We start from the raw sequence: 25,780 nt of genomic DNA on the forward strand, positions 1-25,780 counted from the left end.
TACACTATGGTCAATTTTGTTTACCCAATTCACCTATACCACGTGTCTTTAAACTTTGGGGGAAACTGGAGCATTTGGTGGAAACCTACACGAACATGGGGAGAATATGCAAACTTCACACAGAAATGCCAACTGGCCCTGTCGGAACTCGAACCAGCAACCTTCTTGCTGTGAGGCGACAGTCACCTGCTACCCCTGGAATGAACATATACAGTATTAAATAAATATATGTAATTTATAAAAGGTCATAAAAATGATTACATACATTTTAAAGGATTTTTTCACCCAATAATGACTGCTTTCATTAGAGTTCTGTGCTTGTTTAGGATGTTAACAAATTCCTTGGATGCACAGGTGCTTTGTGTCAAACAGAGACATCTGGGGCACACATCAGTGTAAAAACATGCACTCTATATTGACAACTAGGAGAAGAAACTGTAGAACAAAGTCATTAGTTTTGTTTATGTGTACAACAGTATTCTCGTAGATTCATATTATTAAGATTGAACTACTGAAGATACATTGTACTTTGCAGCTGATTGGCTGACCAGCCAGTTAAGTTTCAGTTTAGGTTTGCACCAATCTTGGGTTTTACTGTTTTGACAGTAGCTTTTTTGAAAACTGTATTTTTCTGACATTGAACAAGCCAGGACTGTTGCTGTCTGTAGGATTAGCAAGGTCTTCAAAGTAATCTAAAATACATTCATTTGTGTCCTGAAGAAGAACGGCGGTTTGGAATGACATTGAGTGAATGCTTTAATATTAAAATGAGTAACAATAATATTTGATTAACCTAATATTAATAGTTTTAAAATGCAATAATAATTATAATAAACCAAAAAAATATAAATTCAAATGTAAATATTTTTAATTAAAAAAGTCTTTGGTCAGTTTTTCCTGAAAAAAGTTCCTTAAATTTACTAAATTAACAACAGAAACCCACACCTACTGTATATATTTGCAGTTTTATAGGTATTTAGTGTTTTAGGGCAGATGGGTTCTCGGTAATAAAAAAATAAAATAAAATCCTTGTAAGTTTAGCATTTACTACCATTTTACAACCTATGCTATAGGTACAAGGTACACGTACACACACACACACACACACACACACACAGACACACACACAGACACACGCGCGCGCGCAAAAAAAAAAAAAATGTTTGAGCGTTCTAGGCCTGTCCCAGTATCCGCTCTTGAACTTGAATGTCCTACATTTGGGTATCAAGACCACAAATTAGTGTGGAACTATTGATTAACCAACGGGAAACAAGTGTTGTATAAATGCAAGAAATTTTTTTTTTGCTAGGTCTTTAACACATTTCGTACATTAATATCAAATATACTTTTACATTTATATTCAATTATCCCTATTAATTGCAATGTCCATTTCCCTGAATCAATTATAAAACATGCAACCCCTCACATTTTGCACAAATTATATGCATTTTCTAATTAAATTGCCAGATGTTAGAAAGTTTTACTTAACATCTTCCAAATTTCAAAATACACTTAGCCTTAAAATTTCCCTCTGAAGCATTATTGTGGATTTTATTTGTGAAGATTAGCCAGTTTTTATACCCGTCACTGTCCAGTGCACATACTGTCCAGTGCGTGTGCTCTTAAATGGATAAAAATAAAATAAAACCTCATCATTTATTTACCCTCATGTTGCCTTAATGAGTTTCTTTCTTCTGTTAAACACTATATATATATATATATATATATATATATATATATATATATATATATATATATATATATATATATATATATATATATATATATATATATATATATATTTAAAACAAATACTAGTTGCTGGCACCCATCCACTTCCAAAATAGGAACAAAAAAATCAATGGGTGCCAGCTTCACACATTTTTCAAAATATCTTCTTTTGTGTTCAACAGAGGCAAGAAACTCAAATAGGTTCTGAACAAGTGGATGGTGAGCAAATGATGACAGAATTTGATTTTCATTTAAGTGGCCAAGACCTCAAGGTTGCGTATTAGGACTTTTTCAGTTCACTTCGTAATCAGCAATGTTCACACTTACTCAAATAAACCACACTAACAGATCTAAAATGTGTAGGCACTGTATTAAAGTAAAAAAAAAAAAGCTATATTATTAATATGACCTTATTTAGATGTAGATTCATGGTCTCCCAGTAAACTGAGTGTATTGATGAGGTAAAAGGTTGAACTTGGAGTGTCTGAGGACAGACAGGAGCCTGTCGATGACTAAATATCTTTGGTTACTCTTCTACTTGTCTTATCTGTTGTTTCCCACTTGCTCAATTTGTCATGTAAACAAAATGTTCATCCTTTGTCCCACTCAACAGCTAAGCTTGCTGTCAGTAATTATGCCTTAAAATCATTAATTTTTCCATAATCCCCTCCCCTTTCACATTTATAATGAGACATAAAGTCCTGCACACTAATCTACCCCAAGTAGTGCTCTGCTCCTCACAGTAAGACCCCAACAGCAGGACACTGGACCAGCCTCAGGACTCAAAGGTTAGTGAAGGATTCCAGAGGCAGAACAACTTCATCTTTGCCTGGACTTCATGGAGCTGTAATCTACAGCAAACCTGTTGTGGTTTATTTCCACTCAAAAGCCTGAGGAATTTCAGAGCTGATTACACAACTGCGCATAACAGTTACTTTATTCATTTCTCTGAATGAGAATCATTTTGTAGCTCTGTTTTTTTTTTCTCAAGGGGAAAATTTCAGGACATCCTTCAAGCAGGTGTGTGTATACTTGATTATTTATATCTCATTTTTATTACGTGTTTGCATTTAAGGCATAAACCAAAAGTCATGGGGTATTTTTAACAATTAATTGCCTAGAAACAAAAACAAAAAGCAACACAGTGAATTAGACTGAAACAGTTTTTACTTGTGAAACATACTAGAATACTTATTTAAAAATGTGGTATTATTTTTGACAATGCTTATAATGCATAAAATGGTTATAGGCATTGCATACAAATTTAATTCTACATACATTCTAAATTTAGTTTAACATACTTTTATCTGGTATTCAATTTGCCTAACGTTTTAAGCTAATATGCTGCATACACAAAAATATGTCAAATAAATTTTTGCTCAGATATAACTTTTACCTTAAAAATGTATTCAAATAATGCAATGAAATAAATGTGAACGCTTGAAGTAGAATGACTTGAATATAATTTTCCTTGTAAAACACTAATCTTTTTTTTCTGTTTGCAACTTTTAAAAGCCCTTTTAAAATGTACAGCACCTGTAGAAAATCCTCATACCCTTTTGAAATAATGACTTCATTTGTCACACAGCCTGAAATCAAATCTAATTTCTAATAACTTTTCCAGCATTTGAAATGTTTTTGTAGTCTTCTCCTAACCTGTGCCAACTTTATATTTATTTATATTTTGTTTTTGAAACCAGGTTGTAATGTAAGTAAAGCTATAGATTTTTACAGGGTAGGACGATTTTCTAAAGGCACTGTACATAAAATATCCATATTTATAATTAATTATTTTTTAAATGTAAATTCAATGTATTCATGAATGAATGAATGAATGAATGTATTCAAAGTAATGTAAGACATTATATAATATAGCATATTGAATAATATAATAATAATAATAATAAAATAATAAAGTAATAATATAAAAATGTAAAATCTGTATTCAATTGCATTGAATTTAAGGTATAATATCTTAATAAACTTAGAAAAATACAGTTTTGATATTGCTGTTACATTAATGAGAAGTTTTTCCAACACCATATAACAGCAATTCGTAACTTTGATTTAGTGGCTAATTCATATGAATTCGTACAATCTCATTCATTCAATTTAGTACGATTTGCTTATCCCTCAATGACGGTTGGGTTTAAAGGCAAGGTTGGTACACCTCCTTTTTAAAACTATAAATTTTTGTATGACTGAACAACGAATTAGCCACTAAATGACAAAATGTAAAATAGTTACATTTCCTCATGAGATCAAGTTTGAAACAAAGACTGAAATAGCATCTTTACTGTGAAGGTGAAGTTTGTTCTTCGTCACTGTCACCACTGGCTTGCATGGTTCGGGATCTGTAGAGCTGTGCATCGATAGATTTGCTCTTCAGTGTTTGGACTCTCAGTAGTGATTATTAAACCACACTAAACTGACCTAAACTGAAACTGACACTGTTGCAATCTACTAAGATATTTTATTTGAAGCTGCTTTGACACAATCTACATTGTAAAAGCGCCATACAAATAAAGGTAAATTGAATTAAACAATAAGGATGTATTAGGTAATGCATTTACTAACATGAACAATCAATGAACAATACATTTACTGCAGTATTTGTTCATTTTAGTTACTGTTAATTAATGAAAATACAGTTCTTCAGCATTATTTCATGTTAACTCACGGTGCATTAACCAGCTTGAATGTGAATGTTAATAATGCATTAGTAAATGTTGAATTATGATTAATAAATGCTGTACAATTATTGTTCATGTCTAGTTCATGCTAGTAAATGCATTAACTAATGAACTTTATTGTTATGTGTGAGCAAATACTCTTACAAACTCTGTCCTGTTTGCAACTTTTAAAAAAGACAGTGGCAATGTTATCCTCATTAGAGTTACATGCAATAAATGATTATAAAAATAAAGTATTTGTTATTATTTTTTCATATTGCAGCATAATTACTTTATGAATGCAATATAATTCTATTTTGAGAACAAACAAATGTAGGGGTTTTGATAAATGTTTCTTATTTTACTCCCACAGATTGTACATTTTTACGACCGACTCGCTCCTCAAAGCAGAACATTAGGTTATTAAGCACGCATTCGTCACGTGAGCATTCATACCTGTGAAATCCCATGGCGTTCTCCGACCTGTTGGAGCAGGTAGGCAGCACGGGACGCTTCCAAGTCCTGCACGTGACCCTGTTGAGCATGCCAATCTTGATGATGGCCAGCCACAACCTACTGCAGAACTTTGTGGCCGCTGTGCCCCCACACCACTGCCAACCTCATGCCAACCTCTCCATGTCCTCCACTGATGCTATGGATGTGCTGCGGGCCACGGTGCCCCTGGGTCTAAATGGCAAACTGGAGCGGTGCAAACGGTATACCACTCCTCAGTGGCAGATCTTGAGCCTCAACACTTCAGAGAGCCTGTGGGACGAGAGCATGGCAGAGACGGAGACGCAGAGCTGTGAGGACGGATGGTTCTACAACATGACTGAAATGAGCAGTACTATTATTACTGAGGCAAGTGATTTATTATTAATATATATTAACAAATACAGCTTAAAGAAATAAAGGGCCTGTTTGTGCAGTGATTCAATGAAAGTGATTTGAGTGCAAATAATGTCATAGCACAATATTAGACATAAAACAGTAGGATGAAACGGTGTATCCAGGGTTCACTAGAGGGCATCTTCACACTCTCAGTGTGGTCTCAAATTACTGAAATATGAAAAAAAAATGCTTTAAAATAAGTTTCAACAGCTAAAACTTTATATATAAGCTAATGACATATTTTATTCCCCTAAAACGGAGGAAATGGCCTAAAATGGTTATGCACAAAAAGCAGACAAATTGAGGATACACTGGAAAAAAAAGGTTTATTGCAATTAATATTGTTGCAAACAATTTATATAAGCTGATTTCAAATAAAGAAATGAAGTTCATTCATTTAAAGTGCTTTGAGTCCAAATGATGTAAAAGAAAGTGTTAGAAATAACAAATAGAACATTGGAGAAAAAAATTGAAATCTTAGAAAGAAGAAAACATAAAATATTAGAAATAAAACAGTGTTTCTAGGGTTTACTAGAGGGCTTCACACTTTCAAGATGGTCTTAAACTACTTAAAATATGAAAATAAAATGCTTTAAAATAAGTTTCAACAGCTAAAACTAAGGTATAACCGGAAAACATATTTTATTCCCACAGAATGGAGGAAAAAGCCTGAAATATGTACAGGGTATGCAGACAAAATGAGCATACAGGAGCCTGCTTGATGCAGACCCGGCACTACATTTTCTTTCTTTCTTTTTTTTTTTTTTTACAAACCAGCTGCTCTGGATTTAGAAAATTGTTTAAAGACAAATCTAGCCAGCACCTGGTTCACACCAGAGCAATCTGTGTAAAAAGGAACCAAATATTGCAGAGAAATGATATACAATGTTACAAAAAGCTACAGTGATACAAAGAACATATCAGTGTTAGGAAGTAGCTCGCTACAAGAAGCTCAACTACTAGCTTGTCCACATTCCATTTTGTGAACCTGCAATGTTTTGAAGCATTATAGCATCACTTCACAAGATTGCTACAGTAGTGTTTACAGCCTTCTATTGGTACATCACATCAAGGTTTTACATTTATTTTTTTATTATTTTATTACTGTTCATATTGTGCAAGGAACAAAAGTTGAAATTCAGTACATAATGTACTCAAACTGCTGGCAATTAAACTGAAGTAGAATGTTGTGCAAGGGCTTCAATAAAATAAACTATGTCAATGGAGCCACGTCATTTTGTTTTTGGAAAATGCTTCCATGTGCTTTATCTAAGTTTATTATTTTATTATTGAAATTTAGGTTAATTAATTTGCTATTGCATTGGTTGCAGTTTTGAACTTTGACTCTTGACAGTGTAATATATTTGAAAACTGTGTAATAAAACATTAAGCTTTGACATTAAAATTGTATTACACTATTTTAAGTGTAATTATTTTTGAAACTATTTAAACTCCCAAATATTTTAAAACGAATGTTTATTCACATTTTTGTAATTTATACTTTTGTGGAAAAAGTAGATTTAGTGTAGCTAGCTTATTCTATTAGAAGTTTGGTTTGACAGTAGCTACTTTTGCTGATGAGTAGCTCGTAGCTTATCAAGCTCCTGTTTAAGAGTAGCTTCCGCCACATTGAGAAATCTAACCGTTTATTTGGGTCAGTCCTGATAGCTGAATGATTGCCAAGCAACAATCTCAGTGGTATGTTTGCAGAGTAATTTACAAAGAACACCAGCTCAACCAATCAGAACCATGAGCCGGAACTGTTTTATAACATTAATTTTAAAGGTTGTTTAACTTTATGAAAATTAACCATGGTTTTACTACCAAAGAAACAAACAAATAAAAAAACATGAGATAAGAGTGTAATACTTACCACCTTCCATTTGAAGCCTTATTCCAAATTTCCTCCTTCTGTAGAACATAAAAGAAACAATTATGAAGAACATCTCATTGACTTCCATAGTACTTCAATAGTGACAATCAACATTTTGGTCACTGACATTTTTTAAATGATCTTATTTTGAAAGTAAATCATTAAATTTTCACTTTTGGGTGAACAATTCTTATAAAGACCAGTAACCACAAATGACAGTTTTCTACACTGACCATACTTAACCATATTTGTAGTGAAGCTATGGTCATACAAATGGTAATCAATCTTCTAAAAGACATGGCTACTACACTTTTTGTTATTCGAAAACCATCTGCATGGGTATGACATCTGCATATTAACAAAGTGGAAAGTTATATGCAGGGCCAGATGGAATCTGCGGACGTTTTTTGCTATTTCTGAGGAGAATTTTGGTAAAAATCTGTGGATTTCTGCGGAATTATTTTGGGAGTATCCAGCGGAGTATCATAACTAAAACCTTAATATATCAAATAAAAAGTAATAAATTACTGAATAAAAACTGAATAAATTCAGATTTAAACATTTACTCAAGTAAATAAACATAATTAATAATGGGCTAAAAATCTGCAGAAATCTGCGGAATTCTGTGGAAAATCTGTGGAATTCTGTGCGCGCAGATTCCGTGTGGGCCTAGTTATATGTAAGAAATAATTGATGATAGGCTGTTGAATTATTATAAAATAATAGCAAGTGTTTTTCTCAGAGATAGGTTGCGGCTGGAAGGGCATCCGCTGCATAAAAACGTGCTGGATAAGTTGGCGGTTCATTCTGCTGTGGTGACCCCAGATTAATAAAGGGACTAAGCTGGCAAGAAAATTAATGAATGAATAGCAAGTGATGTTGCCATTATCCAAAGCAAAGTGTACATTATTTTACAATAACTCAACTTTATCTTAATACACTATGGTTACACCACAAAAAGACATTGTTCTGATGTATTTAAAACAACTGTCAGGGTTTCTTTTCCCTATGACCACTTATATGTGTAATACTAGTTTCTTACACATTCCAATCGAAGCATTTTAATTGCTTTTGATGTTTGATTGTTGTAGGCTGCATGTGTAATTGTACATTCAGGCATTCAACAGCCCCGGAGTATAAATGTTTTAAATAAAAATAATTCTCTTTCAGTGGGACTTGGTTTGTGACTACCGTGCGCTAAAGCAAATGAGTCAAACTACCTATATGGGAGGTGTCCTTGTTGGAGCAATAGTTTTTGGAGGACTTTCTGACAGGTTCTGACACCTTTTTACACTTCAGTATAACAACTTTGAATCCAGAAATGCAACAACACACTCATTAAATTTCTTGTTTCTGATCTAGATTTGGCCGGCGTGTTTTACTACTGATCTCTAACCTGATGATGGCCATTGGAGGAACATGTGTCGCCTTCTCCACCTCCTTCACCATGTTTTGTGTTTTCCGCGTATGCTGTGGCATGGCTCTGTCTGGCCTGGTTCTCAACTCCTTCTCTCTTAGTGAGTATGGATGAAACATTAACTATGGCAGAAAAAAGTATCTAGAAATTTAACCTAAAAAAATGCACTGGTATCTGTTTGGATGCTTCTAGTAGGCTACTTCATCTATAGATACCAATACCTTTATTTATTAGGCACTAGTGCTTATTGACTACAACTGTTCTTTCTTGAAGTATGCCCTACTATTATGGAGTATTTATTAGATGCTATTAATCATCAATTAGATACTGGGAACTAATAAATAGACAGTACTCAGTCAGTAAATACTATTAGTTTGTATTAAATATTAATAATTATTCATTAGATGCTTCTACTTTAAGTGGTGACTAGTTAATAAATAATTGTTATTAGTAATACATGTAAAACAATTGCCATTGGCTTCTATTAGGATCTGTCATTATGAAACCCGATTGTTTTCCACTTCTGATACATGTTTTCATAGTAGTTTTTCTGTTTTTTTACATTCTATTAATTTCTAAAGTAATTATTCCAAAACTAATAAATATTACTAGTAAGCATTTATTAAATAATAGCAATAATTTATTAGACAGTGGTTTTGACAGACATTTATTTATAGATAATACTCTCAAAAAACAATGGGTTGTTTTAACCTAGTGTTGGGTCAAATATGGACTAACCCAAGGGTGGGTAATTTTTTGGGGGGATTAATAAACATATGCAAATGATCATCATTTATATTTTATGTTGTGTGGGTGTTGAGTTCACGATCTTTTAATGATTAATTGTGCAGCCTACACTGAATGCATTGATGCAGGTTAAACATGTAGTGCCAGAAAACACCTTTAATAACCTAAGAAACCCACCACATCCTGTCATTACATACATGTGATTTGTAAGACACGTGAGGCGATCTTTCTACGATCGTTACAAATTTAGGATTTATCAACAGGTAAAAAAATGTATTAATCCGTGGGTCACGTGTGTTCTGAACCGTGGGTTGTGATCCATACGAATCACGGCTGAACCGTGATTCGTTACACCCCTAACAATTATCTAATAAATGTGTACTAGTATAAACTGAAAGTGTAGGGAAAAAATGCACTAGTTGCAACTGGAATACGTACTACTCAATACTGAACATGAGATATCTGATTCACAGCTGTCCCTAGACTTTAATGGCAAAATGTGAAACTTGTTACTACTTACTTACTTAATTACTTCCTTACTCCCAGTGGCGTTTATATCGAAGTTAATATTTTGCCACACCATGTTGGTGTTTCGTAACATCTAGTTTTTATGAGGTGGGTCGTTAGCCCAACGCTCAACCCCCAACCTGGAAGACCAGGACATACACACATATACTATGGACAATTTTAACTTACCCAATTCACCTGGCACATGTCTTTGGACTGATGGGGAAACTGGAGCACCCAGAGGAAACCCACGTGAACATGGGGAGAACATGCAAACTCCACACAGAAATGTCCAGCTGGGGCTCGAACCAGCGACCCTCTTGCTGTGAGGCGACATCACTACCCACTGCGTAATCGTTGTGCCTGAAATTTTTACTACACTAAAAAGATTATTTAGCTTGTATTAAAGGAAATGTCACTTCATTTTGGCTAATCATTTCTTAACAGGACAATAAGTTTTGCTTTCCTAAAAAAAAGATTCTTGATTTAAAAGTTTTTAGACATTTGGACAAGAAACAAGATAATAAAAAAAACAAGTAAGAAAAGCATTTTGAAGTGTAATGTTAATAAATAGGTTACTAGTCATTCATGAAATAAGCATTTGTATTTTAAATGGGTACTAGCAACACAAAAAGCATAGAAATGCGTTAGTACTTGAAGGAACAGAATTAAAAAAGCCAGTTTGTAAAAAATGAATAGCCAACTTAAATAGATTAAATAATAAAACATCTTGCCATACACTGCCGTCTATTAAAAGGAATTGCAGCATTTGACTCACACTGTATTTGGTGCCATCTGGTGTCCTGAAATGTGATTGCTGTCCACCTCAGTTGTGGAGTGGATCCCCACACGTGTGCGGACAGTGGTGGGCACTGGAACAGGATACTGCTACACCACAGGTCAGCTGATCCTGGCAGCCGTGGCCTACTGCATCAGAGACTGGCGCTGGCTCACACTGGCCGTCTCTCTGCCTTTCTACGTCTCCTTCCTCTACTCATGGTGTGTCCACGCTATCTGTTGAACAAACTCACGTCTTATATCATGTCAAGTACTGTCAGCGTTTACCACTCAGTTACAAATGTAAAGAACAAATACGTTTGCATTTCAACATATGTTTTACTATTAAGGCAGCATTTATTTGAAACATTAAAAACAGTAATACTTTAGAATAGTTTTACAATTCAAATAAACCTTTTTTTCCATTTTTCAATTATTTCAATTCATAGTCTAGTTTATTTAAGTGTTTGAAAAAGTTGAGCTTCAGTGTTATTATTCTAAAAAATTAATACACATTAATTTGGTGGTCAACAACTTATTATTATTTCTGTTTATAGCATTATTTTTATGTAATTTATTATGAGTAGTATTATTAATCTTTAAAAAATAGGGGCAAAAATATAATGATGAAATATAAAACTTGAATATATATGGTGTATATTGGTGTTATACAATATACTATTACGTTAATAATTTGAATAATAAGTGTTACATTTATTTTATTAACTAAACTTTTCATAAAATATTGTTATTGTAAATGTGTACTGTTACGTCATTGAGATGCTATTGTTGCTTTTATTAATAGATGATTTTTTTATTGTTTTATTTTGTTTTCATTTTACTCAGAGTTTCAGTAATTTTATTATGCATTTTTGCCTTTTTAGATTTAATTATTTAGTACATCAAGTAAAGTTATATGAAAATGTGAAAGATTAATTGTATGATGAATAAACTATTTATGCAAATTATTTTAGTCAATGCTAATTCCAAGTTTTATGATTTTCGATGTAACACAGAAATGAAAATCGTGTATTAAAATTCTTTATATTTAGTAGTCAACAGTTTTCAAAATTAGACATGGATGATTGTTGCATGACAGTTTTAGGATCATTTTGATAATGAGGTCTTGATCCAGTTCAAATGTTGACCACTCTATACAAATCAACCCCTTACAACTCCTGTATTTTAAGTATAATTCTGACATATGTACTGGCAATCATTTCAAAATTTTTCTCCTTTACAGGTGGTTCTTAGAGTCTGCTCGCTGGCTGGTCCTGACCAAAAAACCAGAGCAGGCAGTCAAAAACCTCAAAACTGTGGCTCGCATTAATGGACGGAGTGCAGAGGGAGATAAAATTGACCTTGAGGTACAGTGTTATAAGTATTTGCATGTTTACATGCACACTCTTTAACCGAGTTCAGTGCAACCTGAATTTTCACATTTGTGCCACATTGTTTAAATGGCAAATTTATTTGCACCACTTTATGGACTCATGAGTGTACCGGTCTATAAAGGAGGTGTGTTAGGGCTCATTGTTGGTGAGTTGCTATTTTGATAAACTGAATTAAACTGCACTATTGACCAAATAAAAGCTGGTCTAAAGTCCAGTGCATAGCACATTAGTTATGCGCTATGCGGTCCAAATGCATATGAAAAGGAATTAAAGGATTAAATTGTTACAAAAATTATTATTTCCATCAGTTTATTCATGACAATTTGCAGTTGTATAATGTTATTATTATTAGCAGTGTTATTTGTTATATGCATACTTATATTTCTTTAAACAAAAACAAGTTTAGATTTGTACACCTGTCGGGTTTTGGAGACGTCTGCATAACCGTATGGAGCATAAGAATAGGATGTGTGTTTGGATATAATATTTGACCACACTTTGTTATTATTGTTAATTATTCATTTGCTGAAAATTAGAAATGAATTTAAAAACAGTTGAAACAAATGCATATCAAATGCATATCACATAACAGTTGAAACAGTTGAAACAAATTTTTGCACTTAAATAAAATTAAACTTGTAGGCTGATGGATGTCTTCAGTGAAGTACAATACAGTCTTCTTACTCCACGAAAGTAGAAGTGTAAAGTAAAATTAAAATTAAGTATTAAATTAAAATTAAAATTAAGTAATAATGCTGCAGATGGTCTGTTTAACTGTTTTCTCGCTAGTAAAGCGTTCAGTTTTTCCACTCACAAAGTCTGCCACGTAAATAGTAAAATGCACCATGGCGCGACTCAACTGACTCTTAAATGGAATGGGAGATGAGACTCTGATTGGTTTAATGCACGTTATGCTCAAAGCACACCCATAACTCATTAAGAGATTAATCACAACCCTGTTAGACCATGCACCGCAGCGCAAACTGTATTTTTCCATCCTTAAAATAGCAAAAGTGGACTCGAACACACCCTTGCTTTTGCGCCAGTATAGTCTTCTGTGTTCAACAGGAGTTCCAAACAAGTTTGGAAAAAGTGAAGAAATATGTGATTAAATATCATTCATTAGTCATTTAGTGAACTATCTCTTAAATAAAGTCTTGTCAATGCAATTTACTTGCAGTGGCAGGTTATTGATTTGTGTGAAAATCTAGACAGCAGATTGCTTCAGTAAACTGATTTTTTTTGAGTTATCAGCTTATTAATGTGGATGTGCTCAATGTCAGCATGCCCTGAATCAAGTGTAATGCTTACTCTGTTATGGTATGCGAGCAGATGTTGCAGGAGTCCATGAAGAAGGAAATGGCCTGTTCAAAAGGCTCTTACAGCGCTCTAGACCTCCTGCGCACATCCACCATGAGGACCATCACCATCTGCCTCAGTGCTGTCTGGTCAGTCCACCCCACCAGTCAATTAACTGCAATATATCATGATAATGAACATGCGTGATATTGTTAATGTGGGCACTTTAAAAAACTGTGAATAACTACATTATCATGTCAAAAATATTACACATCAAAAAATATCCTGTTACGTTGTTCATTTTAGCACATATTAGAAAATACATTAACTAATGAAACCTAATTGTAAAGTGTGACAATTAAGGGCAAAAGTCAACTATTTTATTTAACGGAGGTAATTACTAAGAAAGTTCAGTTGTATTTGTTTTATTTAAAAAGGATTAGTTCACTTCTAGAATAAAAATTTTCATTTACACTATATTTTAAGGTACAATCATCGTTAACAAACCATTAACTAAGACTTATTGCACAATAAATGACCAAAATGCTGCTTATTAATTATTAGTAAGGTAGAAGTTGGGTTGAGGTATTGGGTAGGATAAGAAATGTAGAATAAAATCATAGTACTAATTTCAGCCAGTAATTTAGCTCAAGGGTTATAAAAATTAAGATTTTTGAGGAATCATTTCAGTATTTTTCTCTATACACAAGTTTATCAGAAATAAAAAAGTTACAAAACATGTCACTTGGAGCAGTACCTTTTCAAAAGTTACATTTTATTTACCTTAGGTGCATTCTGGTCCCTTAAACGGTACAATTTGGGCACACTTTTGTACTTTTTGTAAGCTGTCACTGGGGTGGTACCTTTTCAAAAGGTACACATTTGTAACTAAATGGTCCGTATTAATACCTCAAGGGTAAATATTAGTACCTAAAAAGTACAGAAGTGTTCCTCTTAAACATTTTAGGTACTAATGTATACTTTTGAGGTACCAATATGGACCTTTTATAAATGTACACCTTTTGAAAAGGTATCACCCCAGTGATAGCTCTTGTACCTTTATTTCTGAGAATGGAGGTACTATGAGGTTGTATTTTTTACAGTATGTATCAATATGTACCTTTAAGGTACAAATGTGGATCTAAAGGTTTGTTGAAAAAACAGTGACAGGTTTTATACCTTTGTTTCTGAGTGTTCAGTAACACCGGAAAGTGAATAATTTTATTTATTTATTTTTTAAATAAATGAAAGATCCTTATTTCTCATCTAAAGATATTTTAGAACCCTTTGAAGCTGCATTTAAACTGCATAAAAATAATTCAACCATTGAGCACAATAAAAGTCCACTATATGGAGAAAACTCTTCATTTCAAAAACGAATCATTTTTGATTGAAGAAAGTAAGAAACTCTCTAGGATGACTAGAAAATGATCAGGAAATGTGATTCTAGAAGTGAACCAGTCCTTAAATGCAATACTTTCTAACCAATTGTAACTAGAGTCAGTTCATTAAGCTTTTGAACACCAGCACTCTCTGACACTGAACTGTACAATCTCAGGTTCTCCACCAGCTTTGCCTACTACGGTCTCTCCATGGATCTACAGAAATTTGGGGTCAGCATTTACCTCATCCAGATCATCTTTGGAGCGGTGGATATCCCGGCCAAAATCATTGTTACGATATGCATGAGCATGTTAGGACGACGGCCATCTCAGTGCGGCGCTCTGGTCTTGGCTGGCATAATGATACTCATTAATCTTCTGGTGCCTTCTGGTGAGAATCAGAGCCTGGCTGTGCATGGAGTGCAGGAATAATACTAAAACTGCTGTTTCATTGTCTTATGAACAGATACTGGATTACATTTTACTTAACTAATTAGAATGATCTGGTCGAAAATATATTTAAGTAAAAAAAAAACTAAATATAACTTCAAACTGTACATAAATATTTTTGAAAAAACAGCTTCTTTTAGAAAAATTTAAGATTTGTAATATTTCATGAGTATAATTATTTTGTTTGGCACAAAACCTTAATTGTAAATAATCCATGAATTTTATTTGCACTCAATATTGTGCATTATGTTAATTTACTAAACAAACATAAAGCTTTGGAGGAAAAGATTACTTGAAAAATTCAAAGTCTCTCCAAATTAACTGTATTTTTTTTAGATATTAGCGGCAGCTAGTTCTATGCAACTCTAACATGGTCGCCCACTGAAGCTAAGCAGGGCTGCACCCGGTCAGTACCTGGATGGGAGACTAAATGGGAAAGCTAGATTGCTGCCAGAAAAGGTGTTAGTGGGACCAGCAGGGGGTGCTCAACTTGCGGTCTGTGTGGTCCTAATGCCCCAGTATATAGATAGGGACTCTACACTGCTCAGTAAGCGCCGTCTTTCGGGGGAGACGTTAAACCGAGTTCCTGATTCTTTGTGGTCATTAAAAATTCCAGGATGTCCTTTCAAAAAAGTAGGGGTTTAACCCCGGCATCCTGGCTAAATTTGCCCACTGGCCTCTGTCCATCATAGCTTCCTAACCATCCCCATATCATAATTGGCTTCATCACTGTCTCCTCTCCACCAATCAGCGGGTGTGTGGTGTGCGGTCTGGCACAATATGGCTGCCATCATGTCATCCAGTTGGATGCTGCACACTGGTGGATGAGGAGTTTCCCCCCATAAATGTGTAAAGCGATTTGATTGTGCAGAAAAGCGCTTTATAAATATAAGGAATCATTACTATTTTTATTAGATACTGCTTTGAGTAAAATGCTAATACTTGTTATATTCTATAAAGGTCTGATTAAATTTCTTCAAATTTTCTAATAAAAATGTTGTCATATAGCATTTTATCCTCAGAAAATCAGTCCCTTTAGACTGATTTCCGTAAGTCCAATGCCTAGTCCAAAATAAAATAAATAAATGTACAAAATTGTTGTGTATTTTCAAAACAAGAATTGAGGCAAATAATGCCATAAGGTTTGTGAAAAGCCTTAACAAAAATCAGTTCTTTTAGCAAATGTGAGATAAAAATAACAAATATTTTCATTTGAATATTTTGAAATGAAAATCAGTGTTAATCTACCAAATATAGACTTTTAAAGTTTCTCTTGAGTTAAAGCACTGCTATTGTGTTGTCTAAAATTCAGAATAATTTTTGCAATTTTATGTAATCAAAAAACTTTTAAAAACGTTTGAAACACTTTGTTAAAGAACAAATGTCATCAGCAGTTTACAGACTAAATAAAAATGATAAATCATAAATCCCATAAAACTGAGAATTTTCAAGTAATCTCTTTTTTCATTGCTGCAATACCAGCTGAAACAATGCTGTAGCTGTTTTTCCTGTGAGATCTGAATGTTTGTCTGACCTTCAGCATCATAATAAAGATCCTGACATTGTGACGTATGTGAGTTTGACATTCACAGCGCTGATCAGGGAACTGTGTGTTCGTGACTCTTTGTTTTTGTGTGCATGTGCAGACCTGCAGATGTTACGCACCAGTCTGGCGGTGATAGGAAAGGGCTGTCTGGCTGCGTCCTTCAACTGCTGTTACCTTTACGCAGGAGAGCTGTATCCTACAGTTATCCGGTAATTACTCTAGTGCCAGCAACAAATTGAACTGCGCTTGTGCAAATGGTTGTAACACTTCTTAACCATTGGGATAGATTATTTCTCTATTCTCTGGTTTTAACTGTTTATTAATCAACAAAGAGTCGTTTTTTCTTGTAAAAGAAACCACTGCACTGATCTGCACTAACATCACATATGAGAAGGAAAAGCAATTATACTAAACAATAAAGTTAAACTATTTAACACTATTTTTCTTACGCTATTTTGTTTTGTGTCTTCTTAGTCAGAGCGGGATGGGGTGGGTGTCCATGATGGCTCGGTTTGGAGCAATGGTGGCCCCGATGGTTCTTCTTCTGGGAGATGATTATCCATGGATACCTGGTTTTATATACGGCGGGGCTCCTATTGTCAGTGGAATATTTGCCTTCTTTCTTCCAGAAACTCTTTCACAACCTTTGCCCGATACTATCCAGGACATAGATGATAGGTAATCTTGATACACATTAATGTTTCGTGCTAGTTGGATCTGATCCATGATGATGCAACAGAGAATGCGGCACTTAAAGTTAAAGTGTACATAACATAATTAAAAGAAGCATAAATGGGTAACCATAATGTGTTTTGTGATTCTCTTACTCATTACAGAGGTTTGGCTCGGACAAATTCCAAAAGATTGCCTGAAAAACTGGATTTGGCCATGAAGGATCCCAGCTGCGTCCTCCTGAAAGAGTCTGTTTGAGTCAAGTGCTTCAGTACATCTGGAATACACATATAGAGATGATGGTTGAAATACTGAAGAGGACTTGAATGTTAATATGAAAACCACAAAAGGCTGTAAAGGGTTTCACTGAATTTAAATGATACATAGTGTGTGGTTTTTCAAATCTTTCTGACTGCAGTTAATATGTTAAAAAGTATTATTTACTTGTACAAACTGTGAAATGGAGCTTTGTGCTCTTTAGAAATATTGTACTGTTTTATATACAGTGTGTATGTATGTATGTATGTATGTATGTATATGTGTGTGTGTGTGTGTGTGTGTGTGTGTGTGTGTGTGTGTGTGTGTGTGTGTGTGTGTGTGTAGTTTTTTATTAAATGAATGATGAAAAACATTATGAACACAAAAAGTAATAAATGGGTGGGTTGTATATTTTTAGATCTTTCATAAGAAGTCTTGTGTACAAATGGGCATTTAAATTGAAAAGGAAAATATAATAAACAATATTAAACAAGTCATTTGCTTTGTTAGTTGTTTGTGCAATGGTTTATTACAGCAGATCACAGGCAGATTACATACATTTGTATTTAAGTATTAAAAGAGTAAATAAGGATGTGGAAAAAATATATATGGAGACCAAAGGTTTGTAAATGTTTCTTTTTCACTCGCTTTTGCACATATTTTATTACAAGTTATTCCACCTCCAGTGAGTTGAATCACTGATACAGAGCAAATGGATGCCATTGCAAAAAATTCAAATAAATCACAATATGGTGCACAGAAAAACCATTTATAATAAAATATATACTACGTTTTTATAAATTATATATGAAAAAGCGACAAATTTGATTTTAGGGCTCGGCAATAAAATGTAAATCTTGCTGTACCAGACCCTCTGAATGCTGATGAAGGCTCTGGTTTTAGTCCTAAACCCTGTTTAAAATTTAAGAACCATTGAAATGAAAAAAAATTAAATAAATGAATGAATAAAATATGTAAACATCTTAAATAATAAAAAAGTAAAACATTTTAAAATCCATTATCAATATTTATCAAAATTAACATTTGAAGGACAAAATCTATAACATTAATGTGTATAATGAATCTGACAAATGCATCATACGTATATGGTTAGGCAGTCAGCGTTAAAGAAATATAATGATGCAAATATAAAGAGATTGTTTTATTTGTGTTAATCAGCTTTGTTAAGAGTGGGATTTAATGATGGTCGTTCATTTCCACAACATAAGGAAGACGAAAGTCAAGTTACGTCACCATAGTGATGTTTATTAAAATCCAAAATAATAGATTTTTGCTAAATGCACATTACATGGTAATAGCAGTGACTTTCATTATATATTTTGTCATATACATCATATATTTGATTCATATGAATACAAAAAAATCTGTTTTGACCTCAAAATAAAGCACTTTCCCTCTTTAAGGCTGTAAATACAAACAATTTTGGGGTGCTGGTAATTCTATACATAATTATGCAATGGAGATTACTCTAAAAGGTGTAATTGTTCAAATAAGCATAGTTCCATCTTAAAATAGAAATAAATGGCACACCTAAAGAGTTTAAGTGTAATATTTTGGTTGTGGCTATAGGGACAGAAAAACTGATAATTCTGTTTTTCTTTTCTTCTTCTGTCTGTGAAGCTGCGTAAACAACTTTATAATTAGTTGGTCAAAATGAAGATGTTTAAGTGATATGCATTCATAAATAAAATTAAAACAACAAACAATTTAACATATTCCGACAACTCAAAAATAAAAACATGTCAGTCTGACCTGGAGCGTAACATCTGTTTAATACTTAAACAGTAAATGTATCCTTTACAGATCATAGTTACTTGGTCGTTTTGCGTCAGTTGGCACAAGTTCTGCTAAACTCATCAGTTTCTACAAACTCAGACATTTATGTAACACGTAAGTGACATTTATTCAGTCACCATTTAACTATGTCAACACGAAGAAACACTGTCACTATTGCATAACCACCCAGATGTAGTAACCAAACTAAATTATGTGTAATAGTGACAGTGCATGATTTTAAGTTTGTTTTTAAACAGTTTAACTCAGAGTTTCCCAACCCTGTTCCTATAAGACACACATACAGGTTTTCAACCTTTCTCTAATCAAACACACCTGAATCGAATCATAAAAACATTAGAAGAGATTCCAAAACTTGAAGTTTATAAGTCAAACAAGGGAGACATCAAAAATATGTACTGTTGGTGCGCCTCCAGGAACAGGGTTGGGAAACATTGGACTAACTAACAACAGTACAAATGGCTCAGGCGCAAAAACTACAACACCCACAAAACAAGCTGACGTTTCCCATGAGCGCTCGCTGCACCCTTGCAGCAGATTCCGGTATCACTTTTCTCTTCCTGGTCATCATTACATACTCGATTTGAGAGCAGCAAGATGTCTGGACTTCTGAGGGGACTAGCTCGCGTCCGCGCCGCTCCGGTTCTGCGGGGATCCACGATCACCCAGCGAGCCAACCTCGTTACGCGACCCGCGAAGGAGGCGCTGGGGCCCGTTGTGAGTATCAGACGAATGCCGCTGGTCTCTAGAGCTCGTGAAGGGCAGGCCGTAATCTGCATAGCCTTCATTTTTAAACTCACTGTGATTGCAACATAGCCAAACGCGCAAACCAAATCGGTTGACTTTGTGTTTAGATGTTAAAAGAGAATATGTAACGGTATATTTTTGCACTGTTGTATTAACGATGTTTTGGGTGTAAGACTCTACTGAAAACCTCACCCGCTGAAATCTTTAGCGGTTATTCACAAGGTCGTGGTTTTGATACGATGGATCACGGCACTCTATGCTAAATAGGTTGTAAACTACATAAATTTGATTAAATATACTAGCTTTGTTTTTCATGTTACAAGTTCTAATTTTTAGATACGAAAGAAATATTTTCCATTTAGCAGTTTTACTTATTCATTATTAAATAATAACGTTATTACTTATTCTTCAGTAGTTAATACTCATTATTAGATATTAGTAATCTGTAGTTACGAATACCTAAAAGACAATAGTATTTGATAAACTGATTTATTTTATTGTCATACATATATAATAGATACTAAGAATAAATAAATAAATATATATATATATATATATATATATATATATATATATATATATATATATATATATATATATATATATATATATATATTTATAGAATTACAAACTGTTATTTATAAATACTATAAGTAATACTAGTAAAAAAAAAAACTAAATGGTTGCACTATATTTTACAGTTTGTACTTAATGAGTATTTACAGTGTTCATTAAAAAAAAAGAAAAAAGTATTTTGTTGTATATGGTAACTACATAAGGTTAGGTAGCAAGTTTAGTTCCTAGTCATTACCCAGTTATTGTAATGACCGTGCATGTGAAACACTTATTAGTATTAAACACTTATTATCTTATAAGTAACATCTGTATTGTACATACTTGCAGCTGTAAGTACTAGTATTAACATGTATATCTAATAATTACTAGGGGTAGAAATCTTAAGGGGACTTCAAGATCTAATCTTATTCTGTGGGTCACGATCCGATTCCAAAAGTGATTCCTAACTTATCTTTTTCCAATTTCTTCTGCTGTGCATAATATCTTTACAACTTTACATTTTAATCAGAAGTAGAGTTTCTACGTATACTTTTGTTTAACAATTGGAATCTCTTTATTACAGTACTGTCATCTTAAATATCATTTTAAGAATTATTCAGGATTAATAAGCTCTGAATGTAATTAAGCCAACTACTAAAAAAAAAAAACAATAACAAAAAACATTCCATAAAAAAAAAAATATTTATTTTGCAAGGGAAAAATAGCATAACAATTTTTTAACTCGTTTATAACATTAAGAAAATGTTAAAGAACACTGAGCTAGGGCTGGCCGATTAATCGAAAAGTAATCAAAATGTAATCGAAATCGACATTGAGAACCTATAATCAATCTCATTTTAAATTACTTTTCCTACCGTGTGTGGAGTCACATGACCCCGATCTATTAAGCCATCCGTTATACTTCTGCATCAAACGCATGTGTATGGTCCAGTACAGCCCTCGCACAATCACAGTGGAAAACACACAGAAACTGGATACAGTAACATAAAAATACGCTGCCAGCCAGTACATCGATGGAGTTATTGCAGAGCAGCACAAACAGCATGCTCAAGTGTAAATGCATGGCTATATGTAAGGCATCACTCGACGCAGAAGAATGAACCAGCCTGTAAGTAAAGCCTTTAAGGCTGATTTATACTGCTTTGGCCACTTTGCAGCCACAACTGATCTCTGGTCAAGTAGGACGATGGACCCATTCTTAAGCCTTACTTTGCACTAGATTGAAGATGATTGATAGCTGCGCCAGAAATGTGTTGAGATGGCATATTTTCCATTTTATAAGAAAAAAGTAATTGTTGGGCAATGTATTTTGATTTCATCAACGTTGATGTTCAATAAATAATCATAGTATGACAGTTTCCCTGATGAAGGCAGTTCCTTGCCGAAACATGTAGGTTTTTTAAGGTTTAGCGATGTGAACAAAGGCTTTTTAAATATTCCACATTTTTCCAGTGCCTCGGACTGATTTCGGTTGTTATTTTGGTGAATCCCTTACAAAAAGAGCACCGACAAAATATTTGAGCTACCCCTGAGTACTTTTTGTTTGGTTTTGGATAAATAATCATAGTAGTTTTTGTTTCCTTCAATTATTTTAAAAACAAGTAATGCACCCTTCATTCAGAAATATCTCACTTGTAATTTGTGAGCATATTTACTTTGTACAAAACTTGTCAGTGAACTATGAAGGCATAAAAAAAAATATATATATATATAAAATAACCGCTCATTAATTTCAATCGAGTTAAATTGTTCAATTAATCCTGTCCACATCTTGTATCCTGTTTGCATTCTTTAGTGATTATAAATCCATTGGGCATAATGGACGAGTAGCACAGCATGGCACCACTTTCGGAAGGAATGCGGCCACAAAACAGATCAGAAGCACTGTCTGTAATTATCCATCTGTACAAATAAAGCAAATTCTGCAGCATGCATATGTGGGCCGATTAGCCTTTTGTTTCTGTTTAGAGCAGGTGCCAGCACAGGCCCAAATTGTTGCAACCAATCAACATAAAACAAAACTAATTTGAATACAGAATCAATTCTGAACTCGTGAGAATTGATCCAGAATCATTAAAAGAGAATTGCAATGCAACTATTTTGCAAAGCATAAAAACAAAGGAGCATTTAGTACTTTTTGTCCCACAGTAATTGTCTTTCACCATGGAGAGGTTCATTTATGCAAATATGTCTGATAATCTAATTATCCATATTGTTGCAAGTATTTGAGAAATGTTGTGAAATTTCACCTAGAATCTTTATGCTCTGTTTTTGTTCATGTTCTTATTTTGCTGAATAATAACCAACCATGGCACACTCTTTAGCAGATTCTACATGTTGAATCATGCCAACTTGATCCAACATTTAACCCGTCAAGAGATGATGTGTGAAACACACCAAACTAACTGGCTGGCCTGACAAAGTCCAACGGCCGACTGTCAGCTTGGTGTGTCCCAGCCTTTACACACACATAGTATCATCACCGTTTTCAACGATTCCCTTTTTGAATGTTTACACAGAAAAGATAATGGCATAATTTTTAAAAGCACTCTTTAAAACCTGTTTTAAGTTCTCAAAATGCCATTGCCATGTAAAAGAATGGACAAAACTAGGACTGAATGATGTATATCAACATAAAATCATATTTGCAATTTTGCAAAAGCTGCGAATGTCTTGCACATCATGTGAGGAAAGTATGGTGATGTGAAAATGTACTCCAAAGGTGCGCTCTCCCTCATGAGTTACACCAACCAACCAAATATGCCCCCAAAAAACAAGGAAATAACACTCAATGGTAAATCTTTGTAGCGCAAGACAAACAGAACATTAAACTGCTTTCATTTGATTCAACGGGATTGACCACAACAACATATGCTTCAGAATCTGCAGCATCTGCTTCGAATGCTATTATAAAAAAATGTTGCACGCTTTATTCTGTGTAAGAAGCCACATCATTTCACAGAATGACTTATTTCAGAACTTGACTAAAGCTATTAAATAGGTTTGCTAAAAGTGGTAAAAGTTTTGGTATATTTATTGACTATTAATCACCAAGTAACACAGTATTAGTTAAACATCTTGTCGAATGTTTTTTTGACAATAGTATTAGATTGTCTGAAGGAGGTTAAATAAAATATATATATATATATATATATATATATATATATATATATATATATATATATATATATATATATATTAAAGTTTTGGGGATTAAAAAGCCTTAGCTACAGAATAAATGTTTAATAAATAAATTACAGCTCAATTCTGTAAACTTGACTAGTGCATATGTTGTAATAATCTTATATGACTTCTATACTGGAAATTACAGTGAAAAAACAATGTGTACCAGCCTAACACCCACATTTATTGTGTGTTTCTACAGGAGACAACAGCCGCTCTGGCCATATTCACTCTGGCCATCCTGGGACCAGCCGGATGGGTTCTGTCCAACCTGGAGAACTACAAGAAGAGGGACTCGGTCGAGTCTGAGTGATCCATCTGTCATGGACTGAAAGCAGTTTGTCCGGTTTTATCGCTTTTAACATGTCGGGACCACCATCGCACAGATTTACCTGCACAACTTCTCTTCTTTGAGGCACCCAGCTACCTCTCCATTCCTCCAGACACTCCGGTCTTCTTTACGCTGAGCTGTTTGCTCCTTGTTGTCAACTGTTTAATAACATAGAATAATGGGTGTGTCAATTCTCTCAACCTGAAGCTGTTACATCTGAAATAAACCATTATTTAAATCTTACATTATCTTTGGCTCTCATTTTGCTTTTACTATTGACAGTAGTGGAACTAAACACAATATAATGCACTTTTTCTAACTAAGAAAATCCTGTTTGAAAGCTATTTATTTAAGGTATATTTGCAAGGCTTGTGCAACAAATATAAGTTAAATGTTAGAAACAGTCAACAAAACTTTTGGACCTTTTATCAGAAGTGCTCACAAAAGCATTTTTACATTTAATGAAATAATATTAATAATTGTGTGATTGTTTTGATTTCTTGTTTGGTCTGGTACCGGGTCTGTGATGTCATTTACTTCTGCATTCTTTAAATTTTAAAGGTCCATACTGGCCCAATACCCTGGTTCTATTCTCTTATCAGTTGGAAAAGAATAACTTTTACAAAGATTATGATCGAGACATATTTCTTTTTTTCCTATGATTACTGACACGTGCAGGAACCACCTAAATTAATTACAGAAACTTAGACCACACAGAACCTAAAAGGTACTCTTTCAAATTTGAGTTTACAAAAAAATAAATAAAAGCGCCTCTTTTTTGATGTGGTTTATTATAACACAGACAAAATATACAATTATTCTATTCACTTACAACAGTGTTTTATAAAAATTGAAGGGGCTTTCTTTAAAATGATACCAAACTTTTGTATTTACACCTCTGCATGTGAATTTGGGTAGCTTTCAAATTTGGACAGGCGGAAAGCCCAAAACAGCACTTGACTTTAAGAAGTTAACACAAATAAGATGCGTTTGGGCATTTTATATTCACTTTTGGGCAACACAGTGCACAATACCATCGTTTGATGTCAGAAGAGTTCAGTAATCAGTGTTTGGTAGACACTAGGCATGGGCCGGTAAAAGATTCTGACGGTATGATAACCTTGAACCTATCACTATTTTACTTGATTGTGATTACTGCTTTAAAACATTCTTTTAAAATGTGTAGTTAAAAACAAAAACCTTTTCCCCCTTTTACCACAATATATTTTATTTCGAGAAACATTTCAATTATTTTGGAGCAATGAACATGTCAGGCTGAATCATTTAAATCAATCATTTAAGTCAGCTGTCTTCAATAGTTTCAAATCACATTTTATTACCATTTAAAAGGGCTTCTTTTGATTTTTTTTTCTCCTGAAGATACTGTTGTCCTAAAAAAAGTAAATAAAAATCTTACACATACCTTCAGAACGGTTTGCAGAAAGTTTGGGCAGTTTTAAAACCCTTTTCCAAAGCGTGGTAACAGTTATGTTGAAAACAGTTATCGTCCCA

The 25,780-nt window shown here is 33.7% G+C and overlaps 2 protein-coding genes and 1 long non-coding RNA gene across 5 annotated transcripts; 2 read left to right on the top strand and 1 right to left on the bottom strand.

Moving 5' to 3' along the window:
• The first annotated feature begins 2,441 nt into the window (after nucleotides 1-2,441).
• slc22a6l (solute carrier family 22 member 6, like) lies at nucleotides 2,442-18,113 on the top strand. Of its 3 annotated transcripts, XM_073934407.1 has the most exons (12): nucleotides 2,442-2,519; nucleotides 2,723-2,751; nucleotides 4,777-5,264; nucleotides 8,338-8,441; nucleotides 8,530-8,684; nucleotides 10,669-10,837; nucleotides 11,859-11,982; nucleotides 13,342-13,457; nucleotides 14,867-15,081; nucleotides 16,787-16,895; nucleotides 17,161-17,364; nucleotides 17,523-18,110. In XM_073934407.1, exons 3-12 carry the CDS (start codon nucleotides 4,872-4,874, stop codon nucleotides 17,614-17,616), a joined length of 1,683 nt encoding a protein of 560 aa, XP_073790508.1. In that variant the 5' UTR covers nucleotides 2,442-2,519; nucleotides 2,723-2,751; nucleotides 4,777-4,871; the 3' UTR covers nucleotides 17,617-18,110.
• LOC141380010 (uncharacterized) lies at nucleotides 6,063-17,436 on the bottom strand. The gene is made up of 5 exons (XR_012397223.1): nucleotides 17,136-17,436; nucleotides 13,321-13,483; nucleotides 10,619-10,852; nucleotides 10,028-10,218; nucleotides 6,063-7,205 (listed from the first exon to the last, which is right to left on the bottom strand). It is a non-coding gene; the product is annotated as an uncharacterized lncRNA (long non-coding RNA).
• A 1,808-nt stretch (nucleotides 18,114-19,921) lies between the features above and the next one.
• On the top strand, nucleotides 19,922-24,511 carry cox8a (cytochrome c oxidase subunit 8A). Its single transcript, NM_001303053.1, is given in 2 exon segments — nucleotides 19,922-20,148; nucleotides 24,140-24,511. Coding segments are annotated over 2 exon segments (231 nt in total). The 5' UTR covers nucleotides 19,922-20,028; the 3' UTR covers nucleotides 24,251-24,511.
• The last annotated feature ends 1,269 nt before the right edge of the window (nucleotides 24,512-25,780 follow it).

The sequence above is a fragment of the Danio rerio genome, chromosome 21 (genome assembly GCF_049306965.1).
Source record: "Danio rerio strain Tuebingen ecotype United States chromosome 21, GRCz12tu, whole genome shotgun sequence".
Taxonomy (NCBI): domain Eukaryota; kingdom Metazoa; phylum Chordata; class Actinopteri; order Cypriniformes; family Danionidae; genus Danio; species Danio rerio.